The sequence below is a fragment of the Zalophus californianus genome, chromosome 9 (assembly GCF_009762305.2).
Source record: "Zalophus californianus isolate mZalCal1 chromosome 9, mZalCal1.pri.v2, whole genome shotgun sequence".
NCBI lineage: Eukaryota > Metazoa > Chordata > Mammalia > Carnivora > Otariidae > Zalophus > Zalophus californianus.
The window spans coordinates 114,213,023-114,238,331 of NC_045603.1; the positions used below are offsets into that span (position 1 = coordinate 114,213,023).

At 38.9% G+C, this 25,309-nt stretch overlaps 1 protein-coding gene across 3 annotated transcripts in view; it reads left to right on the top strand.

The window, feature by feature from the left end:
• The window catches only part of ARMC4 (armadillo repeat containing 4), a 188,539-nt gene that overhangs the window by 41,326 nt on the left and 121,904 nt on the right, over window positions 1-25,309 (top strand). For all 3 annotated transcript variants that reach the window (XM_027593224.2, XM_027593225.2, XM_027593226.2), the window contains 5 exons: window positions 3,048-3,195; window positions 19,950-20,096; window positions 20,486-20,695; window positions 24,183-24,425; window positions 24,769-24,879. In XM_027593224.2, the coding sequence (XP_027449025.2) occupies window positions 3,048-3,195; window positions 19,950-20,096; window positions 20,486-20,695; window positions 24,183-24,425; window positions 24,769-24,879 (859 nt within the window). The remainder of the gene's footprint in view (window positions 1-3,047; window positions 3,196-19,949; window positions 20,097-20,485; window positions 20,696-24,182; window positions 24,426-24,768; window positions 24,880-25,309) is intronic.

Below are 25,309 nucleotides of genomic sequence, written 5' to 3' on the forward strand. Positions count from 1 at the left end.
ATATTTGGGATTGATATGTCTCCATCATTATGTAATGTTCCTCTATGTCCCTTGTCATTTGCTTTTTTTTGATGTCCACTTAATCTGATATTATATAGCCACTTCTACTTTCTTTTGATTGTTTGCATGGTGGGTTTTTTTTCTCCTTTTCTTTCAAACTAATAATATTATACTATTATATTTGAAATGAGTTCCTTGTAGTTAGTATTTGGTTAGTTCCCTTTTCTTTTTCTTTTTGGTCCATTAAATTAAACTCTGTCTATTAATTGGTGTATTTAGATCATTTACCTTTAATGTCATTATTATGTTAGGGCTTAAGTTTGTCACTATATATATTTTTTTCTGTTTGTTCTTTCTGTTTTTCATTTTTTGGTTTTCTTTTTCTCCTTCCATTCTCTCAAACCCCCTCGTCCATGAAAGTCTTTTTTAATCTGTTCCATTTTGGAGCATGGTAAGAAAATGGGATAATTTTTAACAATTTTTGAGATTCTATGATTCTCTTAATTCTGGATCTTATTTAAATCTTAGGTTTTAGCAGGCCTCCTCTGATACCACATGGGCTGCCTCCTCAGGTTAGAGAAGGAATTACAAGTTTTCAAGTAGGCTTTCATTGATGCCTGGGGAGGTGGGTGAGGGGCTCCTCATTATTTCTGAGTGGTAATGGAAATTCAAGCTCTGACTAGGTCTCTGTGGATACCAGCCTGTCTGTGAGAGGGAGGGACCCTTTGTTAATTTGTCAGTGGGGGCTGGGGTTGGTGAAAGTCCTGACTCTCCATTAGGCCGCCTCTGACACCACCCAGCATGGGGATTAGGGAGCTTTGCTGTAGTCTGATAAAATTGGAACACCAAGCTCTCTGCTTGGCCATTGCTAGCAGAAGTGGAGGTTGGCCACAGGTTTTCCGTGGTGTTGACTAGAATAGATCATTTGTTGCCTAAAAGTTTTCTGTCTTATTAAGTTGTTCCTTTTCTGGCCCTCTGAGAAGAAAGAGCAGGCTTTTCTTACGTGCTTGTTTTATGTGCTCACTGGTGTATCCACATCACTGTCTTCTCTAGTACCCAATCTGGGATACATGAGACAAAATGAAAATCCAAGTAACTCACCATTGTGTTGCTCCTCAAGTCCGCAGATTCCTATATAGTCTTTCTTCTCCTTTCTACCTGTTAGAGCCCTCTCATGTTTGTTTTATATATAATATCCGGGATTTTTATGTACTTAGTTGGAAGATTAAAGAAAACTATATCTACTTCCTCTTTCCTGAAATAAATGTTTGGCCTAAAGTGTTTCAATTTTAAGTCAAATTTTAGTGAGTCAGAGAACTCTAGAGTGATAGATAAGGGTAAAGGAGTAGTGTATCCAAGCAACAGCCATTACTCTGACAAAAATTAGAACTTCTCTATGTCTCTTCTTGCTTAAGTGGATATAATGATGTGGTAGAGAAGTGTTTCTTAAGGTGGAGTTCATAGCTCAAAGAAACATTTAGGTTTGCTTCTTTTTACCTCCTGAATGTATGGTTGCTGTGGGGCAGGACAGGAAGGGAACCTCGTAAGACAGGGAAAGCCATTTAAAGTTATATGTCAACGGATTCCTCAGTGGAAAAAGAGAACAGCTTTCCTTAGGGGTACTGATTTTTTTTAACGTGATTCGGGAGTGATTGGGTAAACCCATTGCACCCTGCTCTTAACTCCAGGAGCTTGTTAGGCTAAGGGAAAGTACGTTTACAGATTCTCCAGAGAATAGAGGTTAATTTAGTATATGTTTCAATCTGGGACCTTTGAGTTAAGTTTACATCGATTCTTAAGTAAGCCTTATCTACCAGATTTTGCTCTGTACCCAACCCAGGTTTCCTGCCATTTGTTGGACAGGGGAATACATTACACTGAAACTCATCACGTAGCTTGCTGACTTGGAACAGGCACTTCAGTTCAGGATTTCAGTTTCACTCCACTGCGGCCCAGTCAGCACAACAGCGCCATCCTGCAGGACTCTCTGTGCCAGAGCACATTTGAGAAATAAAAAAAAATCAGAGAATCTTAAAAATTAATAACACTCAGGGGCACCTGGGTGGCTCAGTTGGGTCCTGGGATTGAGCCCCGCGTCATCGGGCTCCCTATTTGGTGGGGAGTCTGCTTCTCCCTCTGCCTCTCCCCCTGCTTGTGTGTGCATTCTCTCTCACTCTCTCTCAAATAAATACATACAATTTTATAAAAATTAATAAAACTTGAAAGTTACTACTACTGTGCAATTAGTAGCACTAGGCTTTCTCCTATTATGCTTCAAAAGAGAATGAGGAAAGACACTTATAGAAGAGAGCACACGGGGGGGGGCGGGGTTGGAGGGAAGAGTGAATAGAGAGAAGGAGAAAGTGAGAATGAATTAGATATGGTCATGAAAGCTTGAGTGAACTTGCTGGTGTCCATGAACTTAATGTTGAGTTGGAAGCTTCTAGAACAGTAAGGAACAAAGTGTACTCCCTTTCATGAAAGAGACACACTTCCTGTGGGCATTTGCAGCACTGCCCAATTGAACTTTCCCTGAGAACAGAAATGGTTTTGATTTGATCCATCTGGTATAGTAGCTACCAGCCACATGTGAGTATTGAGTGCTTGAAATGTGGCTAGTATGACTGAAAAACTGAATTTTTAATTTATTCCATTTCAATTCAATAAATAAATAAATATAAACACAATTCAATAAATAAAGTAAATATAAATATAAATAACCCACAGTTTATTTAACCACTATGACTGATGGTGGCCTTTTTATATAGCACACCCATAGGACATATACTTAATGCCCTTGTTCATTTCTTACTATTTTCCTTATTATTATTGCATGCAAAGCAATAATAATGAACCGTACCTGGTATGGAGACAGGGGTTTATTCATCTCCTCACTTAGGTCTTAACAAAGATCTTCTAGAACTCAGAAGGTGTTGGTATCTTATTCCTTGCTTATGTTCATATTGCTGAAATATTAATGATTATAACCGCATCCATATTGTAGCATTAATATATTTAGTATATGTGGTGGTTGTTATTTTTCTTAGTAAGAGTGCTGAGAAGATTGAGGAAATTATTAGTGAGAGCTCCTCAGAGAGTGAGGAAGATGAAGAACCACCCGATCATTATCAGGAGGCAAATGCGGGTTTGCCATCGGAATATTGGCAAATTCAGAAGCTGGTGAAATACTTAAAGGTAAGACAGACCTTTTGTATTGTGTTTACAATGATTATTTTAATTCCTCTCCCAAAAATGTATGTTAGGCTTCCAGGTTTATGATATGTTTCTTTCAAATAAGGGTAGTAAAAACCCCTGTTATTTAAGTGTGCATGGGGGAAGGTCTTATTACCCTGAGGAGAGCAAGGTTACTCCTCATGGACCAGCAAGGCTACCTGGTACCAGCCCTGTTCCCTGGGCCACAGTAGCCAGCAGATATTATGACTTGCCACCATTTTACAAATTCTAGGCTGTGTCACTCACTTACTTAGTATGGCTGTTGGTTATGGTTTTGGGCCTTATTTTTCTTAACCTATGGAATAAAGTTAATACCTGTCCTATAGGATTACTTTAGGGTTGGAAAAACATATTTGAAAGATGTGGCATAGTGTTTCAAATATGTTTTTCCAATTGTGGGTGCTTAAAATATGTATCAGTCCCATTTCATTACTCTCAACAGTAACATGTGTGAAAACATGCTACATAATAATGGTCTATATAACGTATTTAAGACTTGAATGGGGGCAGGGCGAGGGAAATGATTTGACAAAAGCCAGATTAGTATTAATGGATAACTGATATTGATAATGTCTAGGTAGGCCAGGTCTAAAGCTGTAGTTGAGAAGTACTTGTAAAAAAGTTCCTTTTGCAAGAAAAATATGCCCCCTTTCTGAGCATGGCCCCAGCTGCAATTCCCTGTATCTCTCAGAAAAAAATTCTATGTTTTCCTGAATTCTGAATCCCAAGAAAAATTAAGAAACTGGGAAATTGGGAAAAAGTATTCTAATTCTCCATTGCGACACAGATTTCAATGGCCAAACCAGAATCTGGGCAAGCAAATAAAATATTTTCATTGTTAAAAAAGGATAGGAGCTTCGATGAAGCAAATCCCACCTTGGCTATGCTTTTGAAAGCCTCTTAACAATTTGACCCATGTCAGTACAAAACAAAAGAAATTTTTTGTGTGTGTTTGGAATATTTGTCGTGAGACAAAAATCAAGACCATTGGGATGGTTAATGCTTTGTTTTAAAATTTCATCTTATAAGAATAATATCTTATAAATAATAAATATTTTTATATCATCTTTCAATTTTAAAATGGCTTCGACTTGGCATTTGTTTTGTGGTAATGTTGCCTTCTTTTAGTGCTATCACGTATCAGGTGGAGATCATTTTACATGTTACTGCAATTGATATGTTTGAGGTTGTTTTTTTTAATAGAAAACCTCTGAAATTTTTAGCATCTCTATCACAAAAAAAATGATTTACTGTTTATTATTATGGAAAATGTTCACTATAATGGTCATCATTATTACCCAAAACATACAAATAAAATTTGGGAAAAAACATGGAATAACTCATTTCAAGAATTCCTGCGAATCTGGGGGAATTTTGATTTCTTATTCGGGGATCTTGACTATCTGTCAGGAATTTGGAAACTCTTGCTGCGGCACAAGCTGGGGTTCGGGCCCCGCGGTCAGGCACACCTCCTTGGCAGGGTCTTTGCATACAAACCATGCAGTCGACACAGTGACCCAGCCCAGCACGCATAGCATCAGTGTCCAGACTCAGGAGACCTTCCCGTTGGTACCCCTGCTCCTTTACTGAACTGTGGCTCTTCCCATGATCCCTCCGCTTCTCATAAAGCACATGTCATTCTGGGGGGAAAATGGCATCAGAGAACTTTGCCACCCCGCACTTCAACAGCTTGAGCCAGACGGGCGCCACAGCTCAGAGATAACCTTTTGGAAGAAGACTGTAAGAGCCCTGGGGTTTATCCAGAGAATTGCTGTCTCTTTATTTCATTAGTCAAAGAAATAAAGAGTCAGTGGGGAAGAAGCATGAGGCAGACTAACAGAGCAGTTAGAAGCATGATCTTCCATGTCGGAAAGACTCTGGTTGAGTCCCTGGTCTGGCCACTTACTGGCTCAGTAGCCTTGAGGTAGTTGGCTGACCTCTCAGAGCTTCAGTTTTCTCATCGGTCAAGGTGGCAAAAACAAAAGTTCTCGTGTTTTAAGGATTATTATGAATTTCAAATAATTTCCAAATTTCCAAATTTCAAATAAAATCCAACACATGTAAAGTGCTTTGCAGAAAGTACTCAGGACTTGTTAGCAATAAGAATGACTTCTATTACTTCTACTACATATATTACATATTACAATAATAATTGCTGTCTATTACTATAGACAACATAGGGCGTGGAGTCTTCTTGACTTGCACAGCTGGCCCTCAATTTTTGCTTTAAATTTTCTAGCAACCAATAAAAGGAGAGAAATGCAGTGAGTTAATACAGTGAGGGAAAGGCTCTTACCATCATAAGGTAAAAATAGCCCAGTTGCGAATGTGTGTAACTAATCCTGGGACTGAGAGCAGAAAGAATTTTCTCCCTGAGGACTTATGAAGCAGACAGTGAGTGTGGTAGTGAATGACATCCTTAATAATATCCTCCCAGTGAACATGGCAATGAGAGTTTCTCATAATAGCCTAACTATTGAATAACTATCTTGAGTTTTTCAACTATTTAGGATAAGTCCATATAATGAGGCCAAAAAGGGATGCACTATTTCTGTCTCAGAACAGCTAAGGAAAACATTTACTGATGAAGTGCTACTTAAGCTTGCACAAGTTATTCATCAATAAATCATGTGCAAATGTGATACTTTTGGCCAGACAGTAAATTGCTTGGAATTATTATAGTTCCCACAGGTAGATATTCTTAACATAGCCAATAAAAGAAAAAGTATATCTACAAATGATTTCAAGCTTTTTGACACAGATAAATGTTTTATACGGGAACACAAAAGGGTATTAAAAGTCTATGAAATGCAAAATTGAATGTCTCTAGGTAATCTCAAAATAAATACACCTGACATTTTAATTTGCAAACTTATGCCTTAAATATAGGCTTACACTAGCAGAGAAATGTTAATGTTGACCTGACTTTCTACTTACCATTTTCCAAGTACAGCAATGCCTGTGATTGTTGAAAAAAATTTGATGAGCTCATTAATACCCAAACAGGTCAACGAACTATAGCTTGTTATTTATCCAGAGCTATGAGCTCAGATCTTGGCACGTAAGTAAAGGGAGTTTGTATTTAATTATTTGGCTTTGGCATACATTCATTTCAACTTACAAGTTTTATATATGTATATATTCTTTTAATCTGGATTTTTAGAACACAGTTTAATTTTTAAACTAATGAAGACTTTGCATTTTTGCTCACCAACCTTCCAACTTCTGTTCCCCCCAAATAACTTGTGACTCTGTGCCCTAATTCTAAATGAAGCCATAAACCATCTTTTCCACTTCCTTAGTGAGAAACACTTACATTCGGCCTTCTGCTGTCTTTACGGTTCAGCTTCTCTGTCTTGTCAGCTACATGAGTGGAAGAACCATATTAAACTCATTGCCGTGTCTTGCAGGGCGTCTAACCAGTGAGCACAAGCCTGCCTCTCCACCCTCTGCTCAGAAGGTGTGACAGGGAGAGAATTGGTTCCCAAGGGGCTGTGCTGTGCTGTTCTTCGTGCTCGGCTCCTGGAGAACTGTTTTCCTCCCTCTGCTGAGCCCTGCCTTCGGCCGTTGACGCCTTCCCCACCTTCTCTTACTCTCTTCTCTCCTTTTCCTGTTTCCTTTCTCTTTGTAGATACGCTGTTTTATTGCTGTATTTGCTAGCTTTCTAGGATATTATTCCCCCTCTCACCCCCGCCTCCCCCCCCCCCCCCCCCCCCCCGGGCCAGGGCTGCTTTAAAATCCCGCCATTAGAAATGTTTTGCTTTGGATTGATCCCAGCGATTGGAGAAGATAGTTTGGTAAGATGTGTACCCCACATTAATTCTGTGAGTTTTTGTAAAAATGCAGAAGTTTTACTCATTAGTCAATTATGTGGAGAACCTCTCTATGAAATAGGAGCGTTGCAGAATTTTATTTTGTTTGGAAATGTGTATTAGTCACAGGTATTGTAGTATTATAAATTAGTACAAAAGGGTACTCGTCGGTAAAGTGACATAAAATGTTGAAAGGCTGTAACTATAAGTAGATGTGCCTTTCATACACATCTCAGACACAATGTTTGTATCGTTAAACTGAAGAATGAATTTCTGGACGCCAGGTTGCAAGCCTATTGAAATCCATTTCTATGTAGATTGAAGGAGAATGAGGGATGGAACTTAATACTATAGGATCAATAAATCCGAGAGAAAATTGAGGAGACTATAGAGTGATGGCAAGAATGCAGTTGGTCAAGATTTTAGGTAGTTTGGAGGGACGGCAGAGACTGGGTCTAGAATAATGCTTTATCTCCCTTATAGGCATTTTCTTGTCGCTTGAGGATAAGATGTCAGTACTATCCTGGCATCAGCTCCAGGCTCAGATGGGAGATGATTAGCAAGCGGGCTTGGAGATGTCTGCCCCTGTTCTGAAGGGCTTCATTCAGATGGTCTTATTCCTGAGTCCTTGCTGCAATAATGGAAGAATCTAGGGTTAATCCCCAGGGCCCATGTTCCCAGGTGTGTCTCCTCCCTGCAGGAGGCCTAGTTCTACACCTGGGATTTTGATCAGAGCCCAGCCAGGGAATCAGGATGATGGAAACATGGATTTAGAAAGCTGAGTCTAGCAGCAGGTGGTATGCAGACTGAATCAGGGTGGGAAGAGACAGAAGGCCAGGGATAAGGGGGTTGCATTGATAGTGAGAGTGTGCTGGGGGCTTGGAATAGTATAATGTCCTTGGAAGCAGCAAAGAAATGACTGGGAAAGAAAACAGACCAGTTTATGAGGAGGCTTTGGTTTGGGGCAGATTAAGTTTGAAGAGTGTGAAATACCCAAAGAGAAATGCCCATGCCATAGTTGGAAATAAAGGACTGAAGCTCACATTCTTCATTAGAAATCGAACTACTGCTTCAGAAACCAGGGGAATGAATGAGCGTGTGGAGCATATGGGCTTATTTTTGGCTTTTTGTTTGAGATCGAATATGACCTCTTTATAGCTAATCAGGAAGTAGCTGCTTCCCGTTCGAGTTAGTACAACCAAGGCAGTGTTTCTAGATCAGAATTCCAATGTCCCAATGGCGGTCTTTCCTTAAGTATTAGTTCGCCATCTTACAAACAGATTGCTTCATCGGCCTTTTTTAAAAAAAAATCTTAAAGTAACATTTTATTTGGTAATTTTATGCAACTAGCCAGTAGATAAAAAAAAAAAGATTAATTAAAGAAAGATAAGTAGCAAAGTTTGAAGCAAAAAGAGAAAAATGTTTAAAGTTTCCTTCCAGTTGAAAGCTCCTACACACTAAAACCAAAAGTGATCTAGCCATGAAGTTGGGAAACGACGCTCTTTTTAGTGTAAATTCACAAGTGTGATACCATTCTTGAATCTGAGATCCGTGCGATCGTTGTCCCCGGGTCCCAGGGGGATGGTGATGTTGTCTGGCCACGTGTCACTCGGTGGAGCGTGGTCAATGTAGGCTGCTGAGTGGCAGCGTATGGTCTCAGCTGGGCATCACCGCACATCTCTCCTCTTTCCCCACCCGCCGTATGTTGGTGTGGGGGAGTGCCTAATATTTTTATTGTATTTGAGCAAATTCATGAAACACTGGTGTTGATTTCACCTTGCATGTGAGCCAGGGGTCTTGCTAATTAGTCTTCTGTTATGTATCCACAAATTCAGATTTCTCAGGCCCTGAAAAGTGAAAGTACTTGGTGGCACCCCCCCCCACTCCCAGCTTAGCCGTGACATCTACTTCACCGTGACATCTCAAAGAATCACATCAGAAATTCCACAAGGCTTCCCAAGAGACACCGCGGGCTCTGTCCTTGGCATGTTTTGGATTTCCCCTCTGGAAGGGGATTTGTCGCAGAGACATTTTGGAAACTTTAAAACCTTTGTTAAAAACTACTTTTGTGGCATTCAGTTCCTTAATGATCTTTCAGGAACTGACTAAAAACATACACACACACACACACACACACACAACCACCTTAATTGGTTAAAGAGTTCTTCTAAGTGGTAATTGGGAGTTATAGGATTTTTCATTGCAGGAATTTGATGTACTTTGCAATCAATTACAGTTAATTAAATTCCTTTCCCATTACTTGGGTTTTGGGTATGGAGGGGCAGGTAGTGTGATCCTTGTTTCATTGGTGGAAAAGCTGAGAAATAGTTTGCTCTGGGCCACACAGAAGGCGAGGCAGCCGCGGGCCAGGCTGGTGTCCCGGCTTCTGTCTTTACTGCCTGTTGCCTGGTTATTCTGATCCCTCTGTCAAGAAACTCAGGGTCCAGACTGCCTGCAGGCCTTGCTGTTGTATGCTCCTATTTTCTCTCTCGCTTGGTTTTTCTTCATTTGAGTAAGAGACTAATTAAACAGGGAGCATTTCTTAACAAAGGAATTCAATGTTCATTTTTGGAAGGCAGTATGAGAGTGCTCTTTTGCTAAGTTAAAGAGCTGGAGAAGACTATGATAGGACAGTGTTATTCATGTTCAACAGACTCTTTAAAAAATGGAAAACAGTGGCCACTGTTTATATATTCAAATAAACGCCAGGAGTTAGAAAGGAAAATTACTGCCACCTTCCTGAGAAACAATCTTTAATTAATACATATGGTGTTGCATTGATGTGGGTTAAATTTAAAAGAAAAGGTCTCCATGACAAAAAAAGAGTAGGAGGAGTTTTGTACTTAAAAAAAAAAAAAAAACCAACACTACCTGTTATAAATCATAAGATATTTTAAATTGCATCATCTAAAAAATTTCTTAGTAGAGTTTGCATTCATGCAAACTTACTCTTAAATAATGCAGTGTAAGTCATGAACATATTTTAAGTATTTGGATTACTTGAAATGTGTGTAACTTGTATGTTTATATATTGTCCACAAAAAAATTATCCCTTTTTTGACAAAGGAGGTAATGGAAGTGACGGAGAGGCTCCTCATCTCCACAGAGGAATCTATATTCCACAGAAAAACTAATAAGCTTTTTAGTTTTTGAGCTATAAATTCTTTTTGCCCCTTGGCTCTCATAAACAAGAGTGGAGAAAGGCAAAGATAATTGGCCAAGTATGAGAAAGTAACACTAATGAATCATAACATTTTATACCACTATTAGCTAGCAATGTACAACATCAACTTACCTACTGAAAAATGACATTAAAACTCTCAAGGGAAGTTTCTTAAGCTTTAACTCATTCATCCATCCATCTATCCATCCATCCATCCATAAATGCATACTGTGAGCTTGCCCAGCTAGAGTATAATGATACGATATTACACAATGCCCATCTAGCTAGTCATAAGATTTTTGATTGGAAAGAATTTTGCTAAGTTTTACGTGCCATTCTGTTCAGTTTTATGTAATCTGAAAATGTAATCAATCTTTTGGGGGAATTTGTTGCCTGATGTGTTTGTAGCAACACTATAGTTTGTTCCTCAAAGTATGCTTTCCCCCAAATTTATTTGAGAGGCTAAATAAATTGTCGAAAATTAGAGTTGCCTAGTTCCCCGTTTACATAATGCTCTAGGCTGCTTTACTTTTTATTTTAAAAACACATATTCATGTCCTATTATAGAAGTTTGAGCACACTGAAGAATTTATAAATATAAGAGTTCAGGAGTAAAAGGTACCAGATTTGGTATAAGTGATCTTTTCCTTTTATAGACTTCCATTGTATATACTTCCATTGTACTCATTATTAGAAGTTGCCTATTTGTGGGAAAAGTATTAAGCTCCAGGTCCCTTTTTGGTCCACTGGCCTTTGCCATTCCCACTGGCAAGGGCTGTAGCTCCTTTCCCAGCTCCTGCCCCCTGGGTGGGTGTGGCTGGCTGTGGCCTCCTGGTATTTCTGTGACATGCAGGGCTTAGCAGAAGCTTCTAGTCCTTCCTTATTTCCCTTCTGTATTTAAATTACTAAAATCTTATAAAAATAATACATTAACATATGTACCCTTGGTAAAATTTAAGCAATGCAAAAGAATAACAGGGAAAGCCTCCTTCTAGATGTTTCTGTGTATATACATACACCTATATAATTTTTATACACAAAATGAAGTCATACTATTTGTTATGCTACAGTTTGCCTTTGATATTAAATGTGTTCTTGGTGATCTTCCATATCTGCCTCAGTCCTTTTAATTACCACGTAGTATTTTACTGTATGTATCTGTCAATAACTTATGTAACAGTGCCCTTACTGGTAACATTTTGCCTTGTCCCCCAAATCAGTTTTTATTATTACAACATCTCTGCAGCAAATATGTTTACATATTCTTTGGATATGTAGCCTATTTCTGTAGGATAGATTCTTTGAAGTGGAATTGCTTGGGTCAAAGAGTATGGACATTTAAAATTTTGATAATTCTAATGGGATGGTGTTGTTCAATGGGTACAAAGTGTTAGTTTCACAAGAAGCTCTACAGAGCTGCGCAACATAGTTAACGACATTGCATTGTACATTTAAAAGATGTAGGAGGGTATTTGATCTCATGGTAAGTGTAAATACCACAAAAAGGGAGGAGGCATGAGAAAACTATTGGAGGTGATGGATGTGTCTGTTACCTTGATTGTGGGGATGGTTTCACAGGTGTACACATAAGTCCAAGCTCATTAAATTGGTTACATTAAATATGTGCAGTTTTTGCATATCAATTCTACCTCAGGAAAGCTATTTTAAACAAGAAAATATACGCACAGTGAAGTGTGAGAAGTACTCCACCAAAATTTTTTAAATTTAAAGGAAAGTAATGAAAAGTAAGAAACCAACCAAGCTTGGTTTGTATAAAAAAATGTTTTTAATAGCTCCTTACACAAAGCAAATGTCAATTTACACTTAATAATATACCAGTGATTTCCAACCTTGAATGCAGAGTGAAATCAGCAAGGCTCCTAAAAACAAAACAAAACAAAGCAAAGACCCCGATGCCCAGGTAACATTCATGGAAGTTTTAAAGGAATTGGTCTGAAGTGGGGTCTAGGCATTGATTATCTTTAAAATCTTTCCAGGGTATTAAAATTGTTTGTCTAGAAATAAGATTCACTGTTACAAATTCTCACTAATCTACAGTCTTTTTTTATTTCTTATTTTGGCCAATTCCAATTGGGGAGGGAATGTATCGCGTGTGAATTTGCATATTCCTGAATTACTAGTGAGGTTGATAAATCTTTTCCTGTGTCTAATAGCCATTGTATTGTATACTTTGCCTATTTTTCTGTGGTTGTCTTTTGATTCTTAATGCAAATTAATCCTTTGTTATATTATTTGCAAATATTTTCTCTCAGTTTGTCATGTCTTTTTATCTACTCTTCTGTTTGAAAACTTTAAAATTGTACATTAATAACTATACTGCCCTTCCTTCATGGCCGTATTATAAAGTTTTGTGTCTTAGGAGCTAGGAAGGTTTTTCTGAAGTCATTCCAAGAGAACAAAATTTTTTCAATTTCTTCCTGGTAGGTTTATAGCTTAAAAAAAAAATGTTCAGATCCTGAATTCATCTTGATGTCATTTTAGGTATAGTGTGAAGTTGGGATCTAATTTTACTTTTTTTTTCTTTGATGGAGAGTCCATTGTTTCAACACAGATTATTGGCTCCTCCAGTCTTTCAGTGATCTGAGATATTATGATATTGTCATCTCATATGTGAGAGTTTGTTTCTGGATCTTTCTCCGTTACATTGAGTTATTTGGATGCTCCCATGCCAGTTCCATGCTGTTTTAATTACTGTAACTTTGGTGTATTTTAATATTTGGCCAGAGAGTTTTCTTAAATTTTTTATAACTACTTTTTGCATATTTTCCATTCCAGATCATTTTTAGAAAAGTTGAAAATCAAATTAGAAAAAAACAAAAACCTCAAAAATGCTGTTGGGGATTTTGGTCAGTCTACATGAATTTATAAATCACTTTTGGATAAATTGCAATTTTTGTCAGGTTTTTATTTAAATTCCAGTTACTTAACCACAGTGTAATATTAGTTTCAGGTGTACAGCTTAGTGATTCAACACTTACATACAACACCAGGAGCTCATCGCAACAAATGCCCTCCTTAATCCCCATCCCCTACTAACCCTTCCCTCCCACCCACCTCCCTTTGGGTAACCATAAGTGTGTCCTCTCTAGTTAAGAGTCTGTTTCTTAGTTTTCCTCCCCGCCCCCCTGCCACGTTCATTTGTTTGGTTTCTTAAATTCCACATATGAGTGAAATCATATAGTATCTTTCTCTGATTGACTTATTTCACTTAGCATTATACTCTCTAGCTTCATCCACGTTGTTGCAAATGGCCAGATTTTAGTCTTCGATGGCTGAGTAATATTCCATTGTATATATACACACCATGTCTTCTTTATTTATTCATCAGTCAATGGACATTTGGGCTCTTTCCATAATTTGGCTATTGTTGATAATGCTCCTGTAAACATTGGAGTGCATGCACTCCTTCGGATCTGTATTTTCGTGTCCTTCAGGTAAATACCTAGTAGTGCAATTGCTGGATCATAGGGTAGTTCTATTTTTAACTTTTCGAGGAAACTCCATACTGTTTTCCAGAGTGGCTGAACCAGCTTGCATTCCCACCAACAGTGCAAGAAGGTTCCCCTTTCTTCACATCCTTGCTAACATCTGTTGTTTCCTGTGTTGTTAATTTTATCCATCTGACTGGTGTGAAGTGATATCTCATTGTAGTTTTGATTTGTATTTCCCTAATGATGAGTGATGTTGAACATCTTTTCATGTGTCTGTTGGCCATCTGGATGTCTTCTTTAGAGAAATGTCTGTCTATATTTTCTGCCCATTTTTTAATTGTGTCAATTTTTTGGGGGGTGTTGAGTCTTATAAGTTCTTTATAGATTTTGGATACTAACTCTCTATCAAATATGTCATTTGTAAAAATCTTCCATTCCATAGGTTGCCTTTTAGTTTTGATTGTTTCCTTTGCTGTGCAGAAGCTTTTTATTTTGATGAAACTCCAATAGTTTATTTTTGCTTTTCTTTTCCTTTCCTCAGGAGACATATCTAGTAAGAAGTTGCTACAGTTGATGTCAAAGGTTGCTGTCTGTGTTCTCTTCTAGGATTTTAATGGTTTCCTGCCTCACATTTAGGTCTTTAATCCATTTTGAATTTATTTCTGTGTATGGTGTAAAAAAGTGGTCTACTTTCAATCTTTTGCATCTTGGTATCCAGTTTTCCCAACGCTGTTGAAGAGACTGTCTTTTTTCCATTGGATTTTCTTTCCTGTTGTATTTATTCAAGATTGTCGAAGATTAATTGACCATATAGTTGTGGGTCTGCAAATTTTAATAACATTCAGTTATCCTATTCAGCAACATGGTATGGCCATTCATTTATTCTTAAATTTGTATGTATTTTAGTAAAACTTAATAGCTTCTTTTCCATATACTTTCAACACATTTCTTGTGAGATTTACTCCTTGATATTTTTGTTATTATTATTTTACTAATACTGGCATGGGAATATTTTTCAAATTACACCTTTTGATTTGTTATTCTTAGTGTATGGGGGGAGTTACTCATTTTTGAATGTTGCCTTTATATCCAGTCACTTTATTGAGCTATTTTTATTAATTATCACAATTATTCAGTGTATTCTTCTGAATTTTTTTAGGAAGGCAGTTATATTTGCTACAAATTTTTCCTCATTGCAATGACTAGGACATTCCAGCAGATTATCTATTTCTGTAAATGTTCCATGTCTATTTAAGAGGAATGTGTAGGGAATGCTTGCATTGTTCCGTACCCATTCCCAATAAAAATTCTCAGCAAGCTTGTAATGCAACAGTCTGAGTCTAATTTCTTTCTTCTTCTGGCACAGTATTTTCTCCTTTTCTTTCCTGGAGTTCTCTTGAGTCTCATCTCTTGAGTCTGAGGTTTATGAGTGCTGAATCATCAATATAAAATTGGTTTGCAAATAAACAGAAGGCAAAGCAATGTATTTTACTACCTTGACTTACGTGGTCGTATGCCACTCACTCTGAGCATTGACGTTTTTACCGTTTCTGATCCTGGGAGATGAAGAGTATCTGTAAGCCAACCTCTGTGCTGGGTGCCAGGCCCCACGTCATCATCAATAAAATAGTCACTGGTGGGGCTTCACTTTTCTTGCTCTCTGAGTGGCATGGTTGGAGGAAAAAAAGTGCTGAGAACCCCGAAAGCCAGCTGGACGGCTATGTGATGGCTGTGTCACCTCCCCGGGTCTCACCCACTGCCCCTTGAGTGCAGACCGTAGGGAACAGAAGAGGGGTTTCCGCTCCTGACTGTGCCCCTTCCTGCCTCGCTGTCACCATGTGGGACCCTGACAGGAAGCTCCGAATTATGGCCCTGTGAGCATGTAGCCCACCAGAGTTTTGTCCACTGGCTTGATGGTATCCTTTTCTGAACCACGTTGCTTGAAGTCTTTATGACACATAATGAGTCACCTTGATCTCTTAGTCCCAGTTACCTCTTCCCTGGATAGCTGCAGTAACCGGCATGGTCTCCACATGTCCCACTTGCCCCTTCCTTGCAGGGGCCTCTTCGGCCGGAGTGATCTGTTAAAAATGTACTCAACTCATGTGAGTCCTCCCCCTCTGCCCCCAAACAACACCCTTGACTATTGCCTAACAATCTTGAATAAAGATTAAAATCCTCAACCTGGCCCATGGGCCCAGCAGATTCCTTTGCCCACCTAGATTTTCAGCTTGTCTTGGACCATTTGCCACTCATGCTCTGGGGCTCAGCCATACTGGCCTTCGTGAGGTCTTAAACAGGCCATGTCCCACTCCCCCGTAGGGCTTTACACGTACTGTTTCCTCTGACTGCCATGCCTTGCATCATGTCCCTCCTCCTCCACCAGGGAAGGCTCCCACTCTGTCCACACCTCAGTCCGGACATGCTTTCCTCAGGGAAACCTTTCCTGAGGTCCCGGCCCAAAGTCCCCCTATCGCAAGCTTCCATAGCCCTGTGTCACTCTCCCATATTAGCACTTCCTAAAGTTTTCATTTATTTGGATGGGCTTCAAATATTAAAATCTTTCTTCTCCGCAAAACTTGATGAGCTCCACAAGGCAAAGGCCAGGTCTGTTTTTGTCTACCAGGATGTCTCGTTCCTGGCATCAGACTCGGTGAATAATAAGTGTGCAAATTTGTTGAATGAAAGAACAAAAAAGTGGTTGGCGGCAGCTTGCTCCCTGATTTAGTCTCGAAAACATTTGTCATCTCAATTTCGTAAAAGTTTGTTTCTCTGTTATCAGCAGTGAGGGGGGTGGAGGTAGGTATTAGTCTATATACCGGATACGGTAATACCTTTTTATTTCAAAGATTTTATTTAAAACAATGAGAAACATTATTTAGAAAAGTGTCCTCTACTGACTTTCTCTTTCCAAACGAAAATTTGAGGAAAATGAAGGAAAGCAACATTCGTTCAACTTTTGCACGTTGGAGACATGATTTTGACAATGAACAAATGTCTCCCGGTCATAGAAAGGAATGCAAACTGCAAAGTATCCGAAGGCTGACAGAGCCTGGAGATGTCTGAGAAGAAGCAGGGGCAGGAGGACAATGAGCAAAAGATTAATATTAATTTAAGAAGTGGAAAAGCTCATTGGAGGCATTCTTCAAAACCCTTCAGAAGCTAGTAAAATAATATTTTACTATGTTTTTTCCAGCTCTTAAAACTTCACAGATGCAAATACATGATAAAATGTGAAAATAAGTATTGGCAACTCATTACATTCTCAGGGGAGATTTAATTGAAAAATAAGCATATTTGCACTGCTTCTCCTTAGTAAGATGTTTATGGCATCTGGTCAAAGTAGAACAAACATTCGAAAATCCTTTGACATAGCTGGTATTTAAAGAATAGCAATTGGCTAACATTTGTGGCTCTGTATGTTGAATATTTTGGCTCCCATCCTCTGGTATTCATTCTGAAAGATTTATAATCCTCTGGGGAGTGTGGTCAGTGACAAGAGTAGAACTAAATCCTGAAATGTGGAAAAACTAACTTTCCCTAATATAAAACTGTTCTAAAAAAATCTCTCAAGCCTATGAATATGTTTCCAGATTTTCAGAAAAAGCTGATGATTTACAGAATTTTTTTTTCTATAAGGATCTAACTTCTTGATGATAAATGTAACTTTTCCATCCTTTGGCTTCAAAATTGGCTTAGAGATAACTCAGAAAAATATAACCTCTTACCTTGTGGGCGTCTATCGCAATCACACGGCTCTTTAAAAATGTTATGTCATTGGTTATGAGGCATATGATGAAATAAAGCACAAAAGATAGAAATAATCTAGAAGAGAAAACTTTAGGAGACCTCGAAATGAAATAGGAAACAATGACTGCGTCGGATGTGTAAGTAGAAAAATGCTACCAAAGAAAATACGATGCAAGAGCAATCAAGAAGGTCCTCGATCACGAGCAACTGAGGATGTCAGGACAGGCATTCTCCTTCAGAGTCTGATGTGCGTGGGTGGACTCTCTTGGCCTGACTGAGGCATGACATGATTTTTGACATTCTCTCCCTTTCAAGTCACACTTGAGTCTGAAGCCACTGCCTGAGAACTCTTCTATCTGAAGCTCCTGGTTTGCATTTTTAAACTTTTAAAGTGGGAGCCCAGCTCTGCTCCTTCGGGTACCCCAGGGGAACTTTCTGGCTCCTTTTAACCCATTTAAATTCAGCAAAAGAGCCTTGTTAAATAATTCTCTCTCTCTCGCTCTCTCTCTTTTGCTTTTTTTCTATATTATTTTCTTGAATTATGGTTAGCATTTAGGTTCTTCTTCATGGTTTATTAAATATCTGCCTTCTTTTTCTAAAAGTAAGACACCAGAAGTGCTAATGTGTGTGTTTGTGGGGTCCTATACCCCCCAAACAAGGGAGATTATAAAATTGAAAGTAATAAATGAAGGATTTACTATTTTATGTTTCAAAACCAACTGTAGGACAATTGGTGGTGTTAAAAATTTCTCTTGATATTGAGAAAAAGACATTAAAAGTTGTAAGAACAAAATGCATTATTTTCAATGTAAATAATAAAATGAAGGCTTATGCCATTCTCAATTTAATCTTGAATATAGAGGACAGCCTGGTTTACTCAGAAAAAAATTAGTATGGAAAACAGACATTGACAGTGGTCTCAGCACAGGATAGTGGTTTGTAACATTTTTAGAGATGTAGAGGGATTTTTCTGGAAGGGTTAAGAGGAAGGGCTGAAGTCTAGACCTGTCCATCTTTTTGATACTTGCCCTTTTATAATCCCACTTCAGCTTCTTATTTTAAAAGGAACACATTGTGTTGAACTCACGAGAGGATTTGCGTGTGTGCGTGTGTGATATGAAAGAGGGGGTTGGGCAGCTTGAATATAATTTCCATTTTTGTGCTAAGTGTATATATTATATCTATGAACATGTATATACAATAGATATAGCAATATAAAGTAATAATTAGCAAATGAGAATAAACATAATTTGTAGGTGTCTTTCCTCAAAAAGGAGAGATTTCTTTGAGACCATTCATACTGTGTTTTGACTTTTTTTTTTTAAGATTTTATTTATTTATTTGACAGAGAGAGAGTACAAGCAGGGGGAGCAGCAGGGAGAGGGAGAAGCAGGCTCCCCGCTGAGCAGGAATCCCGATGTGGGACTCGATCCCCGGACCCTGGGATCAGGACCTGAGCCAAAGGCAGATGCTGAACGGACTGAGCCACCCAGGCGCCCCTATACTATGTTTTGAGGTTGAGATCCAGGGCCATCTTTCATGAGCACCTTTTACAAAAATAGTTTATTCTTAGCTCTGTTAAAAATATTGCTCTTGTGTCTTATGAACCGTTTCAGCGCTTATACTGGAACTCTTATTTACCATCCGGTCTTAATAGCAGGAGAAGTAAGATGTACTATGCTGTGTCCTTCAGAAGATTTGCAAAGCATTAATGACCGGTGAACATTGCTTAAGAATTCCTGCAATGAATTCTGATTATAATTTCCTGGCAGGTCTGTTTCACTGATCAATCATTAATTTTTTTTTTAAATCTCCCAGATTGTTTTACCTTAAAGGAGCCATTCCCCACTACCCTTGACATCTGGTGATTGGCTAAGCAGACATTGATTGCATGATTCTCTACTTTGGGCCAGCATTGTGCTCACCATACTGAAGGCTTCTTTTTTTTGTCCTTTATCCACACCCTGAGTCATCTGCAGTTCTTAATGGAATCGCCTCCTCCTTCCCAGCCCCATGGCTCTTCTCCCACTTACACCCCCGTCCCAGCAGGGATCATCATACCGCTTCCCTCAAGGTTTCCCTTTCTCCAGGTTTCCCCTGTTCCAGACTGTTCTACATACATCTGTGAGAATCATTTCCAGACATGGTTTGGATTGCACAGTACTCTGTTCCAGAACTACAGGGACTGCCTGTTACCTCAGCATAAAACTTGCACTCCTCAGTGGGTCTCTCAAGGCTTGCCCCTCGACTCTCTTTAAGGTACTAATACCACCTAATGCCCTAGCTGTTTAAAGCAGACAGACCACCTTTCAATGTTGACTCTTAATTGGAATAACGTTTTATGATACTCTGTAAAGCTTTCTCATGCTTCAACTCTACATGATTCATTTGACAAATTATAACCCACTCAGAGAATTCAAAGTTAACGTACCATGTGTGGGGAGACACATTTCCCAGTTCATGGATTCATAACCGTGAAGTAAATATCTATGGAAGCATGATCTTATTTAACCTTTCTGTGGCCTTGCACCTTTGTAGGGAGGAAATCAGACAGCTACAGTGATTGCATTGTGCTCAATGCAGGATTTCAACTTAGCGCAGGAGACCTGCCAGCTGGCAATCAGGGATGTCGGAGGCCTTGAAGTTTTGATAAATTTACTTGATACAGATGAAGTCAAATGTAAGGTGAGTGGTGTACCTTACATGGGTGATGAACCTCGTTCATACTTCCGTGTGCTTCCCTTTTTACTGAACATATCTGTCACTTCTGCCTTGTTCTTGTCTTTGCTAGTCTCACTGATAACCTGCTCCTTCGGCTGTTTGCTGCTCTTCTCTTCACGGCTGTTCTTGTTTATCTTCTGGTTCTTTTCCATTAGTATGTGCTGCTTAAATGATGAATGTCGGCATAACTGAAGGAAAATAGGAGGCTATGGTTAACACCTGGGAATACAAAGTATTTCCTTAAAAAACTTCACTGGGGAAGGATTTGAGGCAGACTTGGAATTTTTAAAACTCTAGCACTGGTTATGCATTAAGCGCTTATTTTCACCTCTAACTTCTATTTTCTCATTTAGATTGGTTCATTAAAAATCCTGAAGGAAATCAGTCATAATCCTCAAATCAGACGTAATATTGTTGACCTTGGGGGCTTACCAATTATGGTTAATATACTTGATTCTCCACATAAGAGTTTGAAATGCCTGGCAGCTGAGACGATCGCAAATGTTGCCAAGTTTAGAAGAGCCCGACGGGCGGTGAGACGCCACGGGGGCATCACCAAACTGGTGAGTACCGCTGACATCGTCATCAGCACACCCCTTGCCACCGAAATGTCAACTCCTTGCTGTCCTTCCTGGCCACTCCCGGATGTTAAATAACCATATGTGTTTTGTATAACGTCCTCAAAAATAATTGTTGTATATTTACATTAGCAACTGGCCAGAAAACATCTGACCTTATTCTTCAAAGAAACGTACGTTTAATAAAGAGATGTAATTTGCACCTACCGCCTTGGTGGAGATACGTGTGTGTGTGTGTGTGTGTGTGTGTGTGTGTGTGTGTGTGTGTGTGTGTGTGTGTGTGTGTGTGTGTGTGTGTGTGTGTGTGTGTGTGTGTGTGTGTGTGTGTGTGTGTGTGTGTGTAGTGTTGGTGAGGGGGTGGAGACCTCCCTGGAAAGCCCTCTGGTAGTCTATGCTCTCCGCCATGGTGACCTCACCTTGAGGACTGCCCCCCAAGGAGACCGTCAGAGCTGTAGACACTTATTCATCTCATTGTTACTTATAAGAGTGAAAACTGAAAACAGCGTGTTTACAATATGAGAGCAGTAAAATCATATGAAGTATGTCTCTAGGAAACATGCAGAGTCAGCTATCAATATTGAATTTTCGAAGTCTATTTAGTAGCAAGGAATAAACGTATGTATAAAACTCTGACAGGATCAAAAACTGATTGACACCTATGATCCCAATTTTCAGAAACCTACCTCACAAGTATATAATAGCTTTTTTATAAAAACTGTGAAATAAATACACAAAATTGTTCACAGGGGTTTCCTCTGAAATAACTACCAATTTTTCTTCATATTTTCCCACATTTGCCAATTTGTTGTATTACTTTTATAATTTAAAACATGGTTATATCAATAACTATCACTGAAAGAAATAAGTGAGTTTCTACTCGATACTCATGTAAAGAAAATACAGTGCAATATGGAAGTGCATGTTCATCCACCTTCGGAAGGACCAGGTAGATCTTGTGTTCCTCCTACAGCTTTTACCATACTGGATGGTCTCCACTTCTGCACTTTAAGCTCCTTAAGATGAAAGACATGTCTTATTCATCTCAGTGTCATTTGCAGCACTTAGCCCAGTACCTTACACATACCTTAAATATGTATTGAATCAATATGCATTTAACGTGAATGCACACACAGGGAAATGTGTTCAGAAATTAAGAGATTCTGTGTACAGATTTCCTTGACTTACAGTGGAGTTATATGTCCAGATAAACCCATTATAAGTTGAAAATATTGTAATTTGAAATGCATTTTATACACCTAATCTTCTGAACATCAGAGATTAGCCTTGCCTGCCTTAAACATGCTCAGAATACTTCTATCTATAATCCTATAGTTGGGCAAAATCATCTAACACAAAGCCTATTTTAAAATAAAGTATTGATATCTCCTGTAATTTATCAAATACTGCTCTGAAAGTGAAAACAGAATAGCTATATGGGTACAGAATGGCTGTAAGTGTACCGGTCGTTACCCTTGTGATGGTGTGGCTGACAGAGCTGAGGCTCGCTGTTGCTGCTACCCGGCATCGCAAGAGTGTAACATACATTATCGCTAGATCGGAAGATCAAAATTCCAAGTAGGAGTTCTACTGAATGGCTACCACTTCCACACCGTGGTGAAGTTGAAAAATCGTAAGTTGAACCGTCGTAAATTGGGGACTGTCTGAATTCATTTGTAATCTATAGAGCACTATAGAATGTAATTACTTGCTTTGAAAATAAGACAGACATGGCTGGCTGGCTGGATAAGTAGATGGTTAGCTATGTGATAAAACAAATATGACAATGTTAATTATAGAATCTAGGTGATATATACATGATTTGGTGTATAATTACCATACAGTTCTTTCAGCCTTGGTGTATGTTTGAAATTTTTTCATAATAAAATGTTGGGGGAAAGGTAATTATTACTATGATTATCAGTATTCTGCTCAAATAATGAAGTCATACAGTAGGCTGATGTGGCTGTCTACTGGAATTTCTCACATTAAATTATAAGAATGAATAATGTAACTTAAAACTAAACTTTATTTTTATGGGGGTCTTATATATCACATTCAGGGAACTAGAATTTGGACAATTGCACTTACTTAGTAAATTAAATAATGCCACACATTTTAATATAATCTTAAGTGATAGCTAAATTAGGAACAGGAAGCGCAGTGATGGATCAGGCATTAATAGACTTGTAATTGCTAGGTTGAGAACACATCTGGGAGAGATCAGGATTAGGGACCCATTTTTGGTTTGCTAACTATGTGAGGGTAGGTGACATAACAGATTAAGAGTTCCCAGCCAAAACTGGAAATGAGGGAGATCACTCAGTACAGAGCAGTGGGCTGGTTATGACATCAGAGCAAGGGAATGGAGGTCAGAATCAGAGCAGGCAAGAGGGCACTGGCCACAGTGGGGTTTGGGAGCTTAGATGGAGGTCAGTCTCTGAAGAGGCACACCCAATAGAAACCTGGGCAGAAGACAGGAAGTCTGAGCGAGCAGGGAGAATGGATCCAGGCAAGGGAAGATTGTAAGATTCAGTGCTGTTACTCCTGTGGCCAGTTTCCACATTCCTCTGGATGTATGGCGTACTTGACCCTTTCACTGAAAACCATTTCAAACATTTCTTAAAATGTCAGGTACAAAAACGTAGGTGGCAGGAACATCAATATAAATAAACATATGTCCCTGACTACGATGAATGTCCACCTGAGTGTCCACCTGACTCAAGGCAGTCCCACCAGATTTCTCTCCCAGGAAATTGGAATTAGGAATCAGAGGCTCTACTTAGTCTGACTACTGTTTTCTAAACTCAGGATTGGTGGTCATGATTATGTGGACATTGCATGGAATCTGGCCTGCAGAGAGAGAAGAATGGAGTAGACATGCATAGGATAAAGACAGCCCTGGGAGCCCTGGCTTCACTTCCTCTATGGAGCACCCTCGCCTACGGCTGTTTCTATAGAAATTGCCTTTCCCTTAAGGTCTCCAGTGACTTTGGTTATTGCAAAGAAAAGAAAGGATCCTGGCAGCTATGCCATGTGGATTGGTTGGTTTCAATAGTATAGGTAGAGAGCCATATCCTCTGAAGAAGTCTCATGGTTTTAAGAATATACAGGCCATTCAGTTCTCATTAGAAAGTTCTAATGGCTTTAGGGAGCCTAGTTTTCTGAGATACCAGGGCTGAAGATGTAGTATACAAATCTCCCTAATGTAAATGTTACAGCCATATTAATATAGTCTTGGTGAGATGAAATTTCTTGTAGGAAGGAAATATAAAGCCTCCCAAATCTGGAGGAAGGTATTTTGAAGGGTTTTGTTTCTTTGCTTTCATGGACTATGGTGTAGTATGAAAATTAATTCGTGAAAGTATTCTTATTTTTGATGGTGGTTAGCTTGGTAGCAGCCCTGTAGCTATTGCAGGATATGTTGTTTTATTTTAAAGATTCCCATGTATATCGTATTTATCTATTTTTGTAGGTCGCTCTACTCGACTGTGCACAGAATTCAGGAGAACCGGCTCAATCAAGTCTGTATGATGCCAGAGATGTGGAGGTGGCTCGCTGTGGGGCGCTGGCATTATGGAGCTGCAGTAAGAGTTATGAGAATAAAGAAGCCATTCGTAAAGCTGGGGGCATTCCTTTGTTGGCTGGCTTACTGAAGACTTCTCATGAGAACATGCTAATTCCAGTGGTGGGGACACTGCAAGAATGTGCATCAGAGGTATGCAAGCCAGCTCTGCTTCCCTTGCTTTCATTTATCTTAACTCTCTTTAGTTGAAAAATAATTTTGAAGATCATTGTGACTGCTAAGGATTTTTTTTTTTTTTTGAGAAGTCGGCAGTCTTTTAGAAAGAGAAGATGAAACTAATAGAACATTAATTAAATTGGTAAACCTGGGTGATATATTTCTGAAAATGTTGACTAAATTCTCTTATTATATAGTTGTGTTAATCTTGGACTTTAGTGTTTATTAAGAGAGTTTGTTTGGCATAGTTATTTGTAAATGTAAATGGATACTTATATTCATGCATTATGCATGTAAATATTTAAACGTGTATTCCTAGGAAAGTTACCGAACTGCAATCAAAGCAGAAAGGATAATTGAAAATCTGGTAAAGAACCTAAATAGTGAGAATGAACAACTGCAGGAACACTGTGCCATGGCCATCTACCAGGTACGGTGGACTCCCCAGACAGTCGTGGTGTTCTTCGGATGGTTAACGTGGTGTTTCTAAACGTGAGGTCTCATTCTCTGGGGCTAGGACTCAGGAATCTGCATTTTTAACAAGAACCCCCTGGGATTTTTCTGCACACACAGGTCTGAGAACCACTGTCCTGTGCTAATGACAGGTGCCTGTATATGTGAGAGAGAAACCTGCTCCAACATGTCTTGATTATTTACATTTCTGGAAGCCACTTATATAGCTTAGTCTCCTCAAACAAGTTACTTAGTGTAAAATAGCTAAATATATACATGGTGCCTTTACATTGCTTTGCAGGTACCCTATTCAAACATGGCAGTCTTGGGATATTTATCTTCTGCCAAGACAAGATGGATGGATGAATGAGTGTGTGCTTTCGTGTGTGTGTGTGTGTGTGTGTGTG